The sequence below is a fragment of the Procambarus clarkii genome, chromosome 36 (assembly GCF_040958095.1).
Source record: "Procambarus clarkii isolate CNS0578487 chromosome 36, FALCON_Pclarkii_2.0, whole genome shotgun sequence".
Lineage (NCBI taxonomy): Eukaryota > Metazoa > Arthropoda > Malacostraca > Decapoda > Cambaridae > Procambarus > Procambarus clarkii.
In genome coordinates this window covers 9,110,455-9,130,264 of record NC_091185.1, presented here as the reverse complement: position 1 = coordinate 9,130,264, position 19,810 = coordinate 9,110,455, and the positions used below count along the sequence as shown (strand labels likewise).

Below are 19,810 nucleotides of genomic sequence, written 5' to 3'. Positions count from 1 at the left end.
CCCTGGTGGGCACTTTGTTCAGTTGCAGTCGACTCCTTTTATGGCAAAGAATGAATCTGCTGGCTTCTGGAGGGGTACTTTAGTCGTGGATTCATGGTTGGTCCGGCTAAGAGTGCATCATGCACTTTGTCTGGTGGTGGCTTTATGCTGCTACCTTCGTGCCATTGATTCTGCTCCTATGGACTCTTTGTGGGTTGATCCAGTTTCCAGGGTTCCCTGTTCCAGGGCTTGTATTTCTTAGGTCATCATTGGTGTCATTAAATCTAGCCAGCATGTGGTCTAGCCTCATTGCCATGATGTCCACAAGTATGCCGCTCTGACAGGCATGTATGCCGATATGTCTTGGGCCAATATTCGGGGCTTTGGCAGTCAAACAGGGTCTTGGTGGCCAGGTATCTCGTGAACGTTCCTGGTCCTGAGTGGCCTTGGGTGTCTTTGGGTCATGTGTCATGGCCGATGGTCGTTTCCTCAATCTGATACCTGCAGCTCTGCTTGCTCCCTGATAAGTGCCCTTTTTTTTTCCTTTTCTGTGGGTAGTTAGATTTAGGGAGCCACAGGGGGCTTCCCCTAGAAAACCTGCATGGAAAGTAATGCAATTGGCACAATTTCTGGGCGAGCCCCAGTGGTTCCCCGACACCCCACTTTCTCCCAGGGTATCGGGGTGTTTCTATCATCGTAAGATGTGGTGGAAGCAGCTGGCTGGGCTGGCCTGCCTCCCTCCTCCTCACAAATGGAGGGGGGGGGGAAGATGGTGTGTTTTAGCACGCACCATTTTCATGATTTTTCAATGATTAGTTTTTGTACATTGTTGGGGGGAGTTCTTTTGGCAGTTTTCAGGCGATTGTCTCATTCTAACCATACAGTGGCCTGTTTTGTTTCGCTGACTTTCTGGGTACATTTCCTGGTGGGGCAGACATGAATAACTTTAAATATAAGGTGTTCATAGTGCCACCACTCCCTGAGCTTCTCTGAGGGGACCAGGTTCTGACTCATGGTCCCTGGAAGGCTAATAAGAACTCCGCGACTAATGGCACCTTGTAGTATGACACCAAATAAATATAATGGCTTCAGGATGCCACCATGGCTCACCCAGAAATTGGCATTTCATTACAATCACTGCTGGTTTTTATCTTTTTGGCTCACTGTGATGTGACCTCTGGTGTGTTCATATACATGCAAGTACAGTAAATCCTTAGCTGTACTTGAGGGGTTAAATCTATGATTTTTGATAATTGATTTTGACATTTATACAGTACAGTACAGGAAGAGTAAAGGAAGAACAGAAAAAAAGTATGATGTTGATTTAATTTATTGGTAAATACTTTGTGAGACTTTGCTATTGCTACTGTATTCTCGGATTTAATATCCTTATTTTTGCAGGACTGCGTTCTTGCAGGAGTTGTACGCTGTATCGTACATGTGGATAGCGGCAATTGGGTTCTTTGTAACTCTAGTGGTGGGTATGGTTGTCAGTCGAGCCACGGGAGGAAATGACATTCTGGACCAAGACTTGTATGCTTCTTGGGTTCTTCCACATAGAAAAAATATGGCAGCTGAAAACTTATGTTCTGAAAAGGTAAAAGGTAGATTAAACTATGTTCATAGATCGTATTTTTCTTGTATTACTGCTTGTAACAATGTTTCATTTAACTGTGGAGGCAAGACAATGAAGCTGGCTGATGATGAAGTGGCTATTATTCTTTAGAATTATATCCAATATTTACAGTTGAATAAATAAATTAACTTATTTAAATCACTAAAATACTCGTAATCTGTTTATAGGATTTCCGGGACTTACTAATCGTCGATGGCACCCTGTACCACATCTTAGTTCTGCTACTCAAATAATCTAATGTCTAATAATTAACAAAATATAATGTTGATTTCTGAGCATGGTTCTTTTGGTAGGCCCCACAGATATTTTAGGCCTGACCAGATAACGACTCTTCATCCCAGAAGAACAAGTCAACAATACAAATGGTCTTGTCTTCTTAGTAACCCATTTGCTGTAATATGTAGCTACAGTTGTTTGGCAAACAAAATGATGCATTGAATATTATGAAATGGTCTTTTATGGTGGGCTATTCAGTAACCCTGAGTAATTTCTTATGGCAATGGGGCTGCCAAGCCATAGGGAATTGTTCCAGGACTCTTGACTCCTATTCTTGCCTATGGAAGCCACAACCAGAATCTGGTTCCCTCTATAAGGTGAGGGACCTTTGAGAATCTGAGATCTTTCCAAAATCAAGAAAACTCCTACCAGAAAGTATACAAGCATCAAAACAAACAACAACTTGAGAGGAGTTAGTAACCTTGAGGAAAAAGGCAAACAATTGTTGTTGCAAGATAAACACCCTAACTGTGATGCACTCGACCACATTGTAGCCATGAGAAAGACATTGCCATAAATGTCTACAACCTGACCAATATGAGAAGGAATTGGATGGGAAAAAACCGATTTAAAGGTATGAACACCAACCTCATTCCAGGCACAAGGCATCAACCACAACCTACAAATTATGTAAAAAAGCATTAAAAATATTCTGATAGAGATCTAGGGGGGTGACATTTTGACTTTCAAAGACACACTACACTACACAATTTGTTCATTTGACTTTCAAGACCATAGAGCTGGTAAGTAGGAGGCAGAATGCTGGGGCGAGGGTACAAAAAACTTGAGCAGGGAGCAGGACACAAGTAGTAGGTGGGGGATACAGCTCGGTGGCCCAACTACCGTGGATGAGACTTGCAGCTGATGCTGTAAATCGGTGGATGGATGGGGTCTTCATGGTTGCTTGGCTGTCAGGTTTGTGGCCTATTGTGCAAGATGATGCCTGACATCATCTTGCACAATAGGCCATGCAATGGTGCTAGTTTGGTTCTTTCATGATCATTGCCTTTTCAAGAAATTCAGTTTGTCAATCTGAATACTTTCTGTTGAAGTCTCGGTCGCTGTATTCCTCAATATGATGAGGTCGCTGAAGGAGTGTATGGCATGGATGAACATGGGGTATGGGTATTTGTTGGCGGTCTTCATGCTGATTATCATGTTGCATTTGTGGGCCCATTTGTCACCTAGTGCTTACATTGCCACTGAACCCGCTGGCCCCAATGTCGAAGGCATAGCACCTTTGAAGGCACATAGAAAACACCTTTGCCGTTGTTGTCGGATTTGACGTTAGTCACTTTCATCCCCTCGTTGCCGACAATGGCTTTGGAGGGCTCCCAGTGGGTGGTCTGTCTTCGTCGTCAGATGTGGAGTCATCGTCCTCATTGGAGGGGGCAGCCATTACCCCCCAATTGCTGGGTTGGAAGTAGAGCTTGTTATGGGGTCGGCCACCGGGCCGGTAGCAGCTATGGGAGCTGGGAGGAGGTCGCTGGGTACTACAACAGTCAGTAGTCCATTAGCGATGAGCAGTCAGTTGGTGTGAACGGAGAGGTTGATGTCAGTACCTGCCAGTTCGTTGGCTTGGTGTAGCAGAACAAGTAGCAGGATGCTGTTGGTGGAGGCTGTAGACTTGGCCGGTGGGGGTGTGGGCAGCGGTAGTGAGGTCAGCTGTGTGTGGCTTTCCCAGGGGCCAGACAGATGAGAGGTGGCTGTAGCCTCAGGTGTATTCCCGGGCATGGCCAGGAACTCAGACTGAGGCAGAATGACTGGCTGCGGTGTGGTGGAGGTAGTGCTTGCCATCATCTTTATAAATTCTTCCTACCATTGGGGACAGTCAGGCAAGACTGCAATGTGCGTGCCATTGCAGAATTGGCAGTGTCAGTGGGAAGATGTACAGGCCATGTAATGATGCTCCTGAGCACAGACACTGTATTGCATTTCTAGCAGAGCAGAGCTCCGTATACCTAAATGGGACTTTCCTCAGTTGACCAAAAATCTAAAAATCAGAGTTTGCCCCACTCAACCCAACCATTCCAAGAACTTCAAGTGGATGTAAACATGCCAATAGGTATCCCGAAGATCCAGGGAAAGAGAGCAAAGATTGTCTTAAAACGAACTGGCAAACCTAGGACATGGAATGTGGTACAATGAATGTACTGATTGAGAACCAATACATCCAGAATGATGCGAGGGTCCACAGTATCTCACTTGAAAACAGAGAAAAAATAGGGCTCCCTCTGCAAGGTTGCAATTACTGTGAACATACCTTTGTCCATAAAATAGTGAATGACATTACAGAGTAGAAAGTTGAGGAGGTCCTTGAGACAAGCGGGTGGGGTGGGAAGGAAATAAACCCACTGACAGTCCAGCAACACCACTCGATATGCACAGGCATCCTAGGATAAGGCTTTCTGTAAGGCACTCAAACATACCCCCTCCTCTCCCACTAGTCCATCACAAGTGCTACTAAATGTGTGGCACAATGGTGGAACCAATGCACCTGAGTCTAGGAGTCCAAGGAACATAGACACCAGACCTAAGCTGCATCAGAAATACCCACTTTAAGTGGCTGGAATACCATACCCACTGCTAGCAAAACCTGTGAAACCTTCCCTTCCAGGAAAGGGAGAAGAGAAAACTGGTTAGGGAACAGGAGGGAAGGCAACCAAGCAGACCAAGGAGAGAGACACTCCAGAACAGCCAGCTGGCAAGCATGGCGAGCTGCACAGCACAGAAATAGAATTCACAACTGCATCAGCAGACCACAAGGCTGAAGACAAGGAGTCCTATGCCAGCCAGATGTGCACCTTAATGTCTACTGCAGCTCTGTGGCCATGACCCTTGGGTGCCTGGACATGGAGCTGCACAACTCTGAATCCAATAAACAGTGTGTGAGTGGTCACCACAAGTGCAATCTGCCCACCTTCTTTCCTCAAGAACAAATTTAAATTGGGATTCACTTCCTGCCATTCAAGTTAGTCACTTGTTTAAAGAAAACAAAAGGATTGTCTGCCATTCAGGAGGCTGAAGATGACTTGTACACAAAAGAGTTGGGGGGGTCCATCAAAGACACCTGATCTTGGTCTTAGACCAGTATCAAAGCAAGTTTGTTTACCATTCCTAGGAAAAAGACGTGATGACAGAAGCTTGTGCAACAGTCGTGTATACAAGCCTCAAACTGGACCAGAAATGATCCACTGGGGAGTGGAGGAGGCATCCAGCCTATACTGAGATGAGGGATAAGAAAATCCATCCTGACCACCTAATAAACCTTCTGGGATGGGCACCAAATATCAACTGTGGTCCCTCCCGGCAACCCCACATCCCCAGAACTGCTCCCCCCCCCTCCCCCAGCAATAAATAGGAAAAGCATGGAACAGAGGCTACACATCCCCCAGAGCCTTACACTTGCAAAGGCAGAGAAAGAGCATCGGCAGGAAAAAACCCGAATCCTAAGATGCTGAAATTGAGGTACTATACATATCTTGTAAATAAGAAGGAAAAAGTGTTGAATGTAATGAAACACCTCTTTCTGGCCCCCTGCCCGCTCAGCTCGTTGTCGCCGTGTGGGGGCTTAGTGGACGGCTGCCGGAGTGTGATGCTCCTTAGGTCAGTCCTCTGTCCTTTTCTAGCCTTGTGCTCCTGCTGCCGTCCTCTCCAATTCTGCTGGGCATCTTTTCCTTTTCCTTCTGTTTCGTTTTTCTCCCCCCTCTTCTCCTATCTGCTTGCCGTTTCCTGCCGACCTTTTGCTCGTTCTGGTTCTTCCCTTGGACTTCTTCTATTTTGACGCCCGGGTGCTTGAGGAGGCATACTCTTGCACCCGTAGAACTGTAGTACCCGACGTCGAGAGCGAGGGGAACCTTTTATTGTTAACACTTTCGCGTTCCACAGACTGAATAATTCGTCATTTATTTTTCTACTGAATGTGTTCCAACGACGCAATACTGCGTCACTCATTACAATATTTTTTAAAAATTTAAATTTTATCAGATCAATCTGGTAGTGGTTTTAAAATAAGCGCCTTTAGATTGCACACAATTTGATACCAAAATCAAAGATATAACATGAAACTTGATGTCCAAACACTTGAAATATTATAAATAGGTCTATGGTCTGAATATTAAAATATTTGTTAAAATTCTATTTATTGTCCTATTATCTTGGGACTTGTTTTAAAATGTGCGCCTTTTTATTGCGAACAATTTGATACCAAAATGAAAGATGTAACACAAATATTTATGTCAGAACACTGGAAAGATATAAATAAATTTGTGATGATTAGCGTCCAGAATTAAAATATTTGTTAAAAATCCAGTTATTGCTCTATTATTCTGGGACTAGTTTTAAAATAATCGCCTTTTTATTGCGAACAATTTGATACCAAAACGAGCGACGTAGCACGAAATTTGATGTTATCAAATTGAACGAGTTGAACATTAGGTTGCAATGTACAAAATGGTGCTCTTTCATGGGTAACTTTAGGCTTTTCTGCGGGGAGGCACTCCAGCCTTTTGTACATTTTATTCATACACATCTGTAGGGAATTTAATTGCGAACACAATGATACCAAAATGAGCGACGTAGCACGAGAATTAAGGTAAAAAAATGGAACGAGAATGCACATGTTACTGATTTTGTGCGTTTTTGCCGACTTTACGCTTTGCTGTTGGGAGTCACGCTAGGCTTTTGGACATTATATTTATACACACCTGTAGAGAATTTAATTGCGAACACAATGATACCAGAATGAGCGACGTAGCGCGAGAATTAAGGTGAGAAAACTGGAACGAGTATACACATTTGAGTGTCACCGCGCGCTTACCCGCACGGAGGGGCCACGATCCCCCTGTCAACCGCGAGTTTCCACGGAGCGCGAAAGTGTTAATCCCCCTTTCGTCACTGAACCCGATCTCGACGGACTGTCGGTTTCTTAAGGTGGCGTTTGTGGGGCGTATACTCACGACGCACCCCTAGGAGGCCCCGGCAAGATCGGCGATAGCTTCTTGTTGGGTGTCCTGCCTCTAATTGTGGCTCCATGGTGGGTGTGGGGGCACATTCGTGAATGAATTCTTCTTTTCGTCATGATGATAACCCCTGCTTCTGGTGTACCTTCTCAGGCTCGTGGGGTGGGGGACCAAGCCCCCGAGTCGGTCCGTATTGGAAGACCGGGCTCTGTAGCCTCCGCTGCATTGGGCCCCGACCTTGCTCCTCTTTTGGCCTCTCTGACTCCTTCCCCTGGCTCCCCTCCCTCCTCTGTGGTTGGGTTGAGCCCCAGGCCCCCAGTGGTGACTACCTCGTCCCCTGGCGCGGCTCCTTCTCTAGTTGTAACTACTGCGCCTTTTAACCCCTCTCTCTCTGGGGGTTCTCACCGCCGTCCTCGTCACGGCCGCCCTCGCTCGATTCCTTCCAGTTCTGCTACCTATCAAGCCTTGTTTGGTCCCGCTTCGTGGGCCAAATATTTTGATCTCCTCCCTCTTGATTCTGCGCCTCCTGACGATTTCTCCCTCCATCGACATCTCGTTGATTCCGTGGATGCCTCCATTACTTTCAACCCCACTCGTCTCGGTACACGTGTCGTTGCTGCTCCTTCTCAGGATGCTGCTTCCCGCTTGGCTGCCTTATCCTGCCTTGGCGAGACCCCTGTTCGGGTCTTGAAGAACGCTCAGTTGAATGCCAGTGTTGGCACTATTTTGCTCCCGCCCCATGTTGCGACCGGTGTTCGGGACCTGCGCAACTGCCACGACGATATTCGACATATCCTTGCTGCCCAGGGCCATTCTATTCTCCAGGTGGACACGTTTACTCGTCCCCCTCGTGGTAGTCGCCGTCAACCCCTCCGGGTTGTGAAGATTACCTTTGATGGTAGGACCCTTCCACCCTCTGTCATTCTTGCTGGTGCCAGGTGCTCTGTCCAGGAGTACATTCCTTCTCCTCGGCTCTGCAACAAGTGCTGGAGGTTTGGGCATGGTGCCCTCCGCTGCTCCGGGACTGTCTCTCTCTGTCCTTTGTGTGGTGGCGAAGGTCACTCTAAGTCGGAGTGCACTTCTCCCCAGGCTCGTTGCCTCAACTGCGGTGAGGCCCATCCTACCTTCTCCCGTGCGTGTGTCCATTACAAGCTTGAGGCAGCCGTCCTCAACTTGAAGCACCGGGAGCGTTTATCTTTTCCTGAGGCGAGACGCCAGGTTCGCCGGCTCCCGCCTTATGCTAATATCTCTTATGCTCGCGTGTTGCGCTCTTCCTCTCCTCGTCCTTCCCGCCTTCCTCAGACTCACAACCGTTTCCGGGCCTTGGACCCTGATGCGCCCACTGCCCCCTCCTCTGTTCCTTTGGGTTCTCTCCCGAAGGATCCTCCTCCTGGTCCTCTGTCCGGGGTTCCCCTTCCTTCTACCCGGTCTGTCGTGTCTCCTGTGTCTTCTTCCTCGTCCCCCTCCGATCCTCCTTCCCATCCTCTTCCTCCATCTATCGGCTCTCCCCACCGCCTGTCGGTGCGGGCGGATGTCCATCGCTCTCCTAGCGGTCGTCGTGTGTGCTCTCATTCGGCTTCTCCTGTTGAGACACTGGAATCCGTTGCCCGGTACGTCGTTGCTGGGACACCGGTCTCTTTAAGTCAGAAGCGTAAGCCTGGCTCCTCTCCTTCCTCTTCCCCGGCGGGTAAGAAGGCTTCGCTTTCTTCCTCAGCTCCTACGTCTGGTTCTGTTGCTCCTTCCCCTCCCGTTTCAGTGATTGCATCCCCTGTTCCTGCTATGGAGGTTTCTTTGGCCCCTGCTTCCCTTTCGGTTGCTGCTCTTGCTGGGGTGCGCTCCCCTCTTTCTACTCCCCCTCTTCCTGCTGCTGTCCTTGACTGCTCCTCTCCGTTGTCTCCTCCTCTTCCTCCTCCTCCTCCTCTTCCTCCTCCTCCTCCTCCTCCTCCTCCTCCGGACGCCGCCCGCCCACCTCTGATCTGTTCTCCCGTTTCCTTCCCTCCGTCTTTGCTCAGTTTACCCATGCCCCCTAACCCTGACTTTGCTGACCCTGATCCCGACCCTGATATTCTTTAACGTGCTCTGTTGCTCTTTCGCCTTGGTTTCTTCCTTGTTCTCTGGTTTTGTCCTTTCTCTTCTCGTCGTTGTCCATTCTTCAATGGAACGTTCGAGGTTATTACGCCAATTTCCTCGAACTCCAACTTCTGATTTCGCAGTTTTCGCCCCTTTGTGTCTGTCTCCAGGAGCCAATGCTTGGTGCTCGTCCTGGTCGTTTTTGTGGCTATTCCTTTCTCTCCCCCCCCCCCCCAGCCATTGCTGGGGCTTCTAATTCTTCTGCTCTCTTGATTCGTGCAGATGTTCCCTTTGTTCCTTTACTTTTTCCTTCGCCTCTCCATTGTTCTGCTGCTCGTATCTTTGTGGGGAAATGGTACACAGTTTGTTCCATTTATCTCCCCCCGAGTGTCCCGCTCTCTCTTCCTGATTTGAAACACCTAGACTCCTTGCCAGGGCCTGTGCTCTTGCTGGGTGACTTCAATTGTCGTCATTCTCTTTGGGGTGACGTTCTGACGAATACCCGGGGTCGCCTCCTTGAGCCGTTTCTCCTCTCTTCTTCCCTGTCTCTTCTGAATTCTGGTGAGCCCACTCATTTGGACTCTCGGACTCGCACCCTTTCTTGTCTTGATCTTTCTCTCTGCTCTTCTTCTCTTTACTTAGATTTCACGTGGCAGGTTCTTGATGACCTCCATGGAAGTGATCATTTCCCCATCCTTGTTTCCTTTTTCTCTTTTCGCCCTTCCCTCTCTTTCCCTAGGTGGCAGTTTGCTAAGGCAGACTGGACCCTATTTACCCTCAGTGCTGCTCTCTCTGACGTCTCCCTTCTCCCTCTCTCTCGCGCTCTCCTCCTTTTTCATGACACTGTCTTCAACGCTGCCCTCCGCTCTATTCCTCGCTCTTCCTCTCGGGGTCCACGGAAGTGCGTTCCCTGGTGGAATGCGGACTGTGCTTGGGCTGTCCGCTGTAAGCGTGCAGCCTGGAAGAGGCACCGCCGTAGGCAGACGACCGATTCTTTTCTTTTCTTTCGGAAAGCGAGTGCGGTGGCCCGTAGGGCCATCCGTACGGCTAAACGTGAATGTTGGGCATCTTATGTCTCAACAATTACGTCCGAAACCCCTCTGGCCCAGATCTGGAAGCGTATCCGCAAGATAGCGGGTAAGTTCGTTCCCGATGTTTCACCGGTCCTTCACCTCCATGATACTCTTGTGGCGGACCCGTTGCAGGTCGCTTCCGAACTGGGTTCCCACTTTTCTTCTGTTAGCTCTGGTCTTCATCTTCCCCAATCTTTCCTTCTTCGTAAACCTGTCCTTGAGTCTCGTCTTTTAGATTTCTGCACTCATCTTCAGCTTCCCTATAATGATCCCTTCTCTCTCTCTGAACTTCGTTCTGCCCTGGCCCTCTGCAGTTCTACGGCGGCGGGCTCCGATGGTATTCATTATGAGATGCTTCGCCATCTCCCTCCGAGCACGTCTCAGTATTTACTGAGTCTGTATAATCGGATCTGGGAGTCGTCGTCAGTCCCTGAGGACTGGCTCGATGCCGTTGTCCTCCCTGTTCGCAAACTGGGGTCTCTGGGTACTTCCCCTAAGGACTTTCGCCCTATTGCTCTCACAAGTTGTGTCTGCAAACTCTTTGAACGTATGGTTAACGTTCGTCTGATGTGGTTCCTGGAACACCATCACCTCCTCTCCCCTTCTCAATTTGGTTTCCGCAAGTGCCGCAGCACGACAGATGTCCTGGTGAACTTGGAGGTCTATATTCGTACTGCTTTTGCTGCGAAGACCTCCGTTGTTGCCGTCCTTTTTGACCTGGAAAAGGCTTACGACACCACTTGGCGTTATCATATCCTATCTCAACTTCATTCTTTTGGCCTTCGTGGTCATCTCCCTCTCTTTCTCCGCAGCTTCCTCTCTCGTCGTTCCTTTCGGGTGCGCCTTGGTACCGCTCTCTCTCCCTCTTTTCAGCAATACGAAGGTGTGCCCCAGGGTATGTTCTGAGCACTACTCTTTTTCTGGTTGCCCTCAATGGTCTTCTTTCCTATCTTCCTTCTGGTGTCTTCTCCGCTCTCTATGTCAATGATCTTACCCTTTGTTGTCAGGGTGATGATTCGCCTCTCCTTCGACGCCGGCTTCAACTTGCAATTGATGCCGTGTCGTCTTGGGCCACAGATCATGGCTTCAAGTTCTCTACTTCTAAGACTTGTGCCATGACTTTTACGCGGAAACTGGTTGTTCTTCGTCCCTCTTTGTCACTTTATGGTCATCCCCTTGAATACAAAGATTCCGCGAAGCTTTTGGGGTTATTCCTTGACACTCGTTTGTCTTGGTCTCCCCATATCTCTTACCTCCGTGTTGAGTGCTCTAAGGCCCTTACCCTCCTTCGGGTCTTGTCCCATACTTCTTGGGGGGCAGATAGGCGCACTCTCCTTGCTTAACATTCCTCTCTCGTCCTGTCTAAGCTCGATTATGGTTGCCCTGCTTACTCGTCTGCTTCTCCTTCTACTCTTCGCCGTCTTGATGCTTTGCACCATACTGGGTTGCGCCTCAGTTCTGGTGCCTTTCGTTCGACTCCCATCCTTAGCTTGTATGTTGACACTGGCTTCCTGTCTCTCCAGGACCGCCGTGATCGCTACTGTCTTCGCTATCTTGCGCGGTCCTTGCAACATCCTTCCTCTCGCCTCTGTCGTGCTTTAACTTTTACCCCTCCTGCGGTTCCTGTTCCTCTTCACCACCTCCCTCTTTCTGTCCGGTTATCTCGCCTACAGGATTCTCTTTCCGTTCATATTTCTGATGTTTCTCCTAGTGTTGTTCCTTCTTTGCCCCCGTGGAGGGTCCCTCTTCCGCGGTTTTGTACATCCTTGACCCGTATCTCTAAAGCTTTTACCCCTCCTACGGTTCTGAAACGCCTTTTCCTCGAGCACTTTTCTTCTCACTCCCGCTCCGTTTCTGTCTTCACCGATGGGTCTAAGTCAGTGGACGGTGTTGGCTACTCTGTTATTTTTCCTGATCGCACTTATATGTGTCGCTTGCCTCCGGAGACTAGCATCTTTACAGCGGAACTCTATGCTATTCTCTATGCTCTTCGTCTCCTGCTTTCTCGTTGTCAGTCTTCCTTTGTAGTTGTTGTTGACTCTCGTAGTGCCCTCATGGCTCTCGGGTCCTTTAATCCGGTTCATCCAGTAGTTGTCGAGATCCAGCATTGGCTGTTTCTCATTCACAGTAAATTTAAGTCGGTTGAGTTTTGTTGGGTTCCCAGCCATATTGGTGTGTCTTTAAATGAGCGTGCGGATGCTGCCGCCAAGGAAGCTGTCCGCTCTTGTCCCATCTCTCGTAAAGGCATTCCGTATTCCGACTTTTACCCGGTTATCCATTCCTCAGTCCTTACCCGTTGGCAGGCTTCTTGGTTGTCTGTTACTGGTAACAAGCTACGTACTCTTAAATGTTGTGTTTCCTCGTGGCCGTCCTCCTTCCACTGTAACCGGAGGTGGGAAACACCTCTGGTGAGGTTGCGTATTGGCCATACTCGCTTAACCCATGGTCACTTGATGGAGCGCCGCCCTGCCCCTTATTGTCCTAGTTGCATTGTCCCTCTTACAGTCGTGCATGTCCTTCTTGAATGTCCTGACTTCCAGGACGAGCGTGTGTCTTGCTTTCCGACCGCCCCTCGCGGTCACCTCTCCCTCGATAGAATTCTTGGTGACTCGGATACTTTTGATATCGTTCGCCTTATGCGTTTTTGTTCTCGTATTGGCATCCTTGGTGATATTTAGCGCCCTCTGATTATTTTGCGTATTTGATGGTGCTACATAGCCTTCCCGGTTTGGTGCCTTCTTTTGATAATTACTTACTTACTTACACCTCTTTCTGGGGAGGAACGTCGATGGCAACCTGTTGCTAGTCGCTGTTGTCAGCTCCATGCCTATCAAGTCACACCAGGCCCTTGTGAGGAAATAAAAGTCTGCCAGCGACCAAAGGCCATAACTTAGCCTCAAAGAGGCACACAGAGTAGGGGATCTAAGATCACCCTCAGCAAGGAGCAACTACCAAAAAGATAGAGATCAATTCAGACAGCAGCAAGGCAAATGAAAATAAATCGGGAAATGATCCACTCAGAAGTTAGGTCGTTTTTCCCACTTGTAGCAGATGTAACATCAGTCACTTTCAACCAACACCCAGGTTGACTTCCCTAGTTGCTCACTGATGTTACCCCTGCCCTAAGTAATGCAAGGATTTATGATTCCTCTGAAAGGCTGAGGGTTGGGGGTATACAAGGAGAGGGTTTCAAGAGATGTTCTACTCCCCAAGCCCAGCCTTGGGGACAGTTGGGGTTCATTTCTTTGGTGGTACACCGGGGTGTGTGCTTGTTTATATGGCATGCCACTGATGCCATTGCAGCCCCATGGTTTTCTAAGATGCATTCAGTGTTAGTTACTATCAGTGAGTGGCCCCCTGTGCCTGGGATCTCTGATTGATCTTTACCTTCAGGTCCTAGAGAGCCCCTACCATCTTTCCAGTGTTACAGTATAAGCTGACCCACAGTGTCTGTATTGGCTGGTTGCGAGTTTGACGGATGTCTATCAGTATTGTTACATGCCAGTGATTATTCTTACTGCCATTGCCATGTCACCTGTTGGGTACCCTACTTTCCACCCAGAGGCTTGTAATGTTTTTCATCATCAGCTTTCCATTCTGGCTAAGCCCTTGTCCAGGAACAATGCTTATCAGACAGCTGCCACTTTATGGGAATGTTTTTCTGCATTAACAAATCCACAATGGCCGTGATGAGGGTTCGAACCTATGTCCGGGATGATCCCAGACGTGCCTTAGTCACAGGTGCTTCAGAGAAGCTGCGGGATCCTCGTGAGGGCAAGTAGCACTCCAGCTTACAATTCTTTTAACCGTGTTGTGACGCAGTCGACTAAGGCGTGTCTGGGATTTCTGTGTTTTTTTGCAACTTGATGCCTTCATGTATGCTCCAGAGTTGGCCTGTATGGTGATTAGGAGGTCTGAGATGGAATGGCTCGTGGTCTGCACCTATTCCAAGTTTGCCTCTCCTCTTTCCCTCAGCAATTCTGGCATATTGTGCCATTCTTCTTGTCTTACCCTCTTTGTTTTGCTTTTGAAGATGCTACCTTCAAAGCATCTGAAAATTTTATGACCTGGGGAGTGACCTGGTTGTAGCAAAGCCTTAGCTACAACCAAAGGTTTTATGACCTTTGGTTGTAGCCGAGGCTTCTCTGGGAATTGCCCCTTCTATGTTGATTGCAGGGGTAGTTGTACTGATGTTTCCCACTGTGGGATTCTTTTTCTTGGGGATGATTTAGCTGTGGATCCTTCTTATGGGGGAACTACCTTTGTCTCCTCAGGATTTAGGTGTGACCATTGCACTGCCATAGGGTCTTCATTTGGGGCTCCCGAGACCGGGGAGGGGCCTGAGGAGGATCTGTGGGTGCCTTTCAACTCGTCTTGGTGTTTGGCTTCAATCGATGTTTACAATAGATTCCTTGGCTGCAACTTCCCTTGTACGTTTCTGGGACCTGTTCAAGTCCTCTGATGTGTCTTATTTCTGGAGGTTTCTGTCGTCCTGTCTTTTGCCCTCGTCAACATTAGCAAATTTGTTTCAGTTCCTCCTTTGGGATCAGGACCTCACTTCCTCAATAGACCCTGCCTCTTTTGAATTCAGGTCAGCTTTAGCCTTTTGGTTGAATTTTGACATTCCATATTCAGTGTGGCTTATTGGCAATCCTTTACTTTCTTGCAGAGCCGGTCGGCCGAGTGGACAGCACACTGGACTTGTGATCCTATGGTCCCGGGTTCAATCCCGGGCGCCGGCGAGAAACAATGGGCAGAGTTTCTTTCACCCTATGCCCCTGTTACCTAGCAGTAAATAGGTACCTGGGTGTTAGACAGCTGTCACGGGCTGTTTCCTGGGGGTGGAGGCCTGGTCGAGGGCCGGGCCGCGGGGGACACTAAAAGCCCCGAAATCATTTCAAGATAACCTCAAGATTGCAGGGTTAGCATGGTTTTTGCCATTCACAAATGATTGGTGTGAGTTTGTTTGGTTTTCCAAGTGTTCTTGGGTAGTGCCATGTTTGCATCACTTGAGGCGTGCCCCTTTGCTCCAAGCTTGCCCCATGATGTTGGTATGTGGTAACTCCATGTAAGTTTGCCTTTGCTTTATGGCGCCCTGGTCACGGAGGGTCACAGGGCTCCTCTGCACTTGGTCACTGTTATGCACATCTGGGCTGTGATTGAGCTATTCTTGGATCAGCTCTGGATACCTGTTTAATATCCTTCACTTATCTGTTAATTGTGCACTAAAATTTATTAAATAATATTGACAATTTTCTCTATTCTTTTTTCAGACTGACCTTGCCAACAATGAAGATATTGAACCAGTCTCTTCCTCTGCCAAACTACATCCTGATGGTGGGGAGGTGACCCATTTGTGATGCGAGTTGATGTTGAGAGCTCCGGGCATATTGTAGATAAACTTTTATTTAAAAGGTGATAAAGCTCAAGGTGTACAAAGTTACAATAGTGTGGGATTAATCTTGATACAAATGGCAAAAACCAGGCCATGTAAACCCTTCTGCTGTGACAGACATGCAGGGATGTTTTCTCAAATTCTGGTTACTATGTGGTGACCATCCCTGGATGTTAGGCTATGTGAGAAACTGGGATGCATTTTACTAAATGTAAAGTATCACCTCTGACCACCAGAGGTCTCTGGAGATAGTGGCCATGTTATAACACATTAAGCTTTCATTGCCTACAGGGGCAATGTGTGTACAAACACTGTGTGGAGAGAATATTTCTGCTTATGCATTATCACACAACCCCAGCACCACCTCAGCCAGAATATCATGGATAATTAAACAATATTAGCAGTTTTTTTTTTAATTGTGTGTTGACAATATTCTATTGAATGAATTTGTGAAAATAGTAGACAATGTAAAGACTCAGAATGGCAATAAATGTTGTCCTAGAGATGGCACAGTTCTCCTGTGACACCGCTGGTCGTTTAGTGTAGGGTTCGTGGGCTGTCAGTTAGCCACACGGGTCCTGAGGCTTCTCGTCTAAGTGCCAGCCATTTGCTTGGTATTCTATATTTTAGCTTTACAGGCATTTTTTCTGTTTGGTTTGTGTTGTGTGGGCCCAGCTTGTAGGTGCATGTGCTTAGGGCTACCTTCTGTGTGCTCTCTAGCACTCTTGCACTGACAGAGTTCACTTCTGATGTGTTCAGGAGTTCACTCTTTGGAGGCAAGGCCAAGGAGGGGGCCTTTGCCCCCCCCCCCCCCATCTAGACCCTTGGTTGGGGTGAACATTTTGGCTAGTTAGGGTGCACTGGGGGATTGTGCACTTGTTTTACACAGCATGCCACAGTTAGCCTTCACAGCCACGTTAACTAGGCTGTGTTGGTTTACTTGTATAATTCCTGGTGAGCGTCCCAGTGCTTTGTTGTCCTACTTAGTCCTTCAGGTAATCCCAGTGGGTTTCAGTATGGCCTGTGGATATCCCCTTTGCAATCACTCGCCTTATTTGAGTTTGAGGATTGTTTGACATCCATGCTACAGTGTGATGATCATTCTTTCTGCCTCCACCATGCTGCCTGTTGGGTTGGTAACACCTGTGACCCTCAGTCCTGTGGGGTTTGTCCCCCCCCCCCCCCCCCCCACTCACCTGCCCCAATGTGGCTCTTCCCTCTGACTCTCCGAATGAAGCACAAACTTATCAGGCAGCTGCCACCTTGTGTGTTAGTTTTGCTAGCATCCAGCATTCACGACTTTATATCTGATTGGATACTCTGGAGTTGGTCCAATCTTGTTTTTAGGAACCCAGAATTTGAGATGTTGGTGAATTCCAACTTGGTTCCATCCATGCCTGACAGCTGAGTGGATGAGTTTTGGATTCGTAATCCTGAGGTTCCGGGTTCGATCCTCGGTGTAGGCGGAGACAAATGGGCAAAATGTTTCTTCACCCTGATACCCCTGTTACCTAGCAGTAAATAGGTACCTGGGAGTTAGACAGCTGCTACGGGGCTGCTTCCTGGGGATGTGTAACGAAAAGGAGGACCGGGCCGCAGGGACGCTTAGCCCTGAAATCATCTCAAGACAACCTCAAGAAGAAGAGCCTTCTCCTTTGGCTGTGGCACACCCAGCTTCTGTTCCTATTTCCTGCTTATGGCTCTGAAACTTTTAGGGATTCGGAGGCAGGTCAAGGTTTAGCTTAGGGTGTGGCTTGGATTTCTCCAGGAGTGGCTGCTTCCAGCTGACCCCTTCTTTCAAGATACCTCCTTTGGACTCTGCTTTTCTGTCCCAAGCAGTGGGCTTGGGACTGGCCAAGCACTTCTCTGCCCCTGAGCTGATGTATTCGGCTTCTTTGGGGGGGGGGGGGGGGGAATCTCCAATAGGGGTTCCTGGGTTCCCTTAGACCAACTCGGCCCTTCTGCTTCAAGGGGAGGGGGTTTTCTCATCCTCACTCATGTAATTTTGACCTTCCTGGGTTCATTTTCTGGTACCATATGGTACCTTGTTCTTCCAAAGGTTTCCTTCTAAATGAGGCTGTCCCCCTTCAGTGGCTTAGGAGGATCTCTTTAAATACCTCCTACGTGACCCAGATTTTGCTTTTCTTTTGTACTCTGCCACTTTTGAATTTGTTTTCCTTGCCATACTAGCTGCTTTGTGCTATAAGATTCTATCGTCTTCCTGGTTAGCAGATAATCCCACTTTTTTTCATTGGGCTTTTGCACAGCTTCTGTCATTCCCACACACTCGTGTTGCGTGAGATTTTGAGTGTTTCAGGTGTTTTTCGGCTTCTCAATGACAGCTCGTTGGTGCCTGCTCTTTTCCCAGATCAAGTGGGAGGAGGGGGTGATGCAACTGCATGCACAGTCATCATTGCTGTGTGGGGTCCATGTGATGGATGACTTGCAGGCTTGCTCGTACTTGGCTAGGGTAGTGCATTTTCCTGCCCTGGTGGAGCATTTTTCTAATTGGTTCCATGAGGATGTTGATTTGTTCAGCTTGGGGTCAGGTAATTACCTAAGTGTAATTACCTAAGTGTAGTTACAGGATGAGAGCTACGCTCGTGGTGTCCCGTCTTCCCAGCACTCTTTGTCATATAACTCTTTGAGCAAAGAGCACCTTTGTGCAGGTGCTCTGTTGTCTGGCATGGCAGCTTCAGTGGTATTGCCTAAGCAGTGTACTCATGCTCCAGGTGGTGGTTGCAGTGTTCTACTCTGCTTCTCTCATGTTGGCTCAGTAGTTAAGATTCAGCTTGGTCCTTGGCCCCTTTTATCTGCCTTCCCTTCTCTCTCTTTCTAGAGGCTGTTATCACACAGCTTGTCTTCTGCTGTGGCTTCATGCCATTATATGACTCATTTACTGTATACAGTTTTCTCTTCCTTACTTTCAGAGGGAATTTGGTAGGGCTGGGACTTCATCTCCTGCTGTCAGGCTAGACCTTCGTTGGAGCCAGATTCTGGGTTGTATGCACCTCCCACTCTTGCGTCCTCTCCTGCTTGTCAGTGCCACTTTCATGCTTTACAGAAGGATACTGTTGTTCATGGTCCGCACTGGCCTTTCGCAGTCTGTCCCTTTGATGGGGCAATGGTGGTGTGGGGGTTCGTCCAGTTTGCCGACTCATGGTCCCACAATTCAAAGGCTTTTCAGATTGTTTCTCAAGGTCCTCAGTGGAGTTCATAGGAGCGCTTTCAGGGCAGGACTCTTCCCCTCGCCTCCATCGGGTCATTGCTGTGGAACTTTTATCCCTGAGTAACCTGTATTATTTTGATAACATAATATTATAACAGCAATCAAAATACAAATTTGCCTAGCTGTTGTGATTGATGATTTCAGGACAGGCGTGTTGAGTGCAAAGTTCATAGTGGGGTTTATAGGTATTACTTTCATGGACTGAGGTTTTCACCAGCCTGCGAAGGATGTCCACATTAAATGTTTGTAATAAATTTATTTATTAATTTAAGACTAAGAAAATTTAAGATTAAATTATAAGTTTAACAAAGGCACTGAATATTAGTAAATAAAGTTTGCAAACCTATCTATTTAATTTATCTCCAACCTAAATTAACTAGTCATTACTTTAATTATTAATTTATAACAAGATTTTATTTATCAGCACTGAATGTGGTCATTAATGGCTGGTTTTACTAACCATGTTTAGGCTCATAAGCCTGCATTATATCCACACTTATGGAAAAAAAAGGAGTTATTGACACACAATCATTAATCCTTAAACAGTGGTTATTGTCATATGATGATTCACAGGATAATGAGGTTATCACATGATTTTAGCAATTGTCAGCTTTACAGGTATGATGTAAATAAGAATATAATAGCTCTGAGGATGTAAGAGTTTTGACCCACATAAAAATAACCTGCTATTGTTTAATGGTTACGTTACAATGTGAGTACAGTTGTCATAAATGTTACTAGAAGAATGTAGTCATTGCCACTGAATAAGGTTCCATCATAATTACATATGTTTACCAATGATGTTCATATGGTTTTCACAATTCCCTATGGTTGTAATGAGGTCAACCCGTCCTCGACTCAAGTCCATCACATCCGAGCGGTCAACCCCATACGCACATTCATAAATTTTAACATGCTGTTCATTCAAAACAGGAATTTTCTCAAATATAAATTAACCCTTTAACTGCGCAATGCTCCTGCAGGCCCACGTCTGGGGTGCGCTATGCGCCTCCAGATATTTGTATTTTTCACGTTCCATTCAAAACTCCCGCGGCTACATGGGGTTCATATCAGCTTCCTCAGGGCTCTTGTAAACAGACGCCATCTTTAAAAAAAAATCGTGGTCCACATTCCCAGGTGAGCCTCAGTAGTGAGCAAGCAACCAAGGCCGGCGCACGCAGCATGAGCTCA

At 47.6% G+C, this 19,810-nt stretch overlaps 1 protein-coding gene across 7 annotated transcripts in view; it reads left to right on the top strand.

Moving 5' to 3' along the window:
• LOC123756096 (putative sodium-dependent multivitamin transporter) overlaps window positions 1-19,810 on the top strand; it is a 216,541-nt gene that overhangs the window by 182,101 nt on the left and 14,630 nt on the right. For 5 of the 7 annotated variants that reach the window (XM_045739094.2, XM_045739093.2, XM_045739092.2 and 2 more), the window contains 2 exons: window positions 1,381-1,576; window positions 15,269-18,965. In XM_045739094.2, coding sequence (XP_045595050.2) covers window positions 1,381-1,576; window positions 15,269-15,355 — 283 coding nt within the window. In that variant the 3' untranslated portion in view covers window positions 15,356-18,965. Of the gene's footprint in view, window positions 1-1,380; window positions 1,577-15,268; window positions 18,966-19,810 lie in introns of those variants that run through there. The other 2 variants (XR_006772608.2, XR_011230546.1) reach the window with 1 other exon arrangement.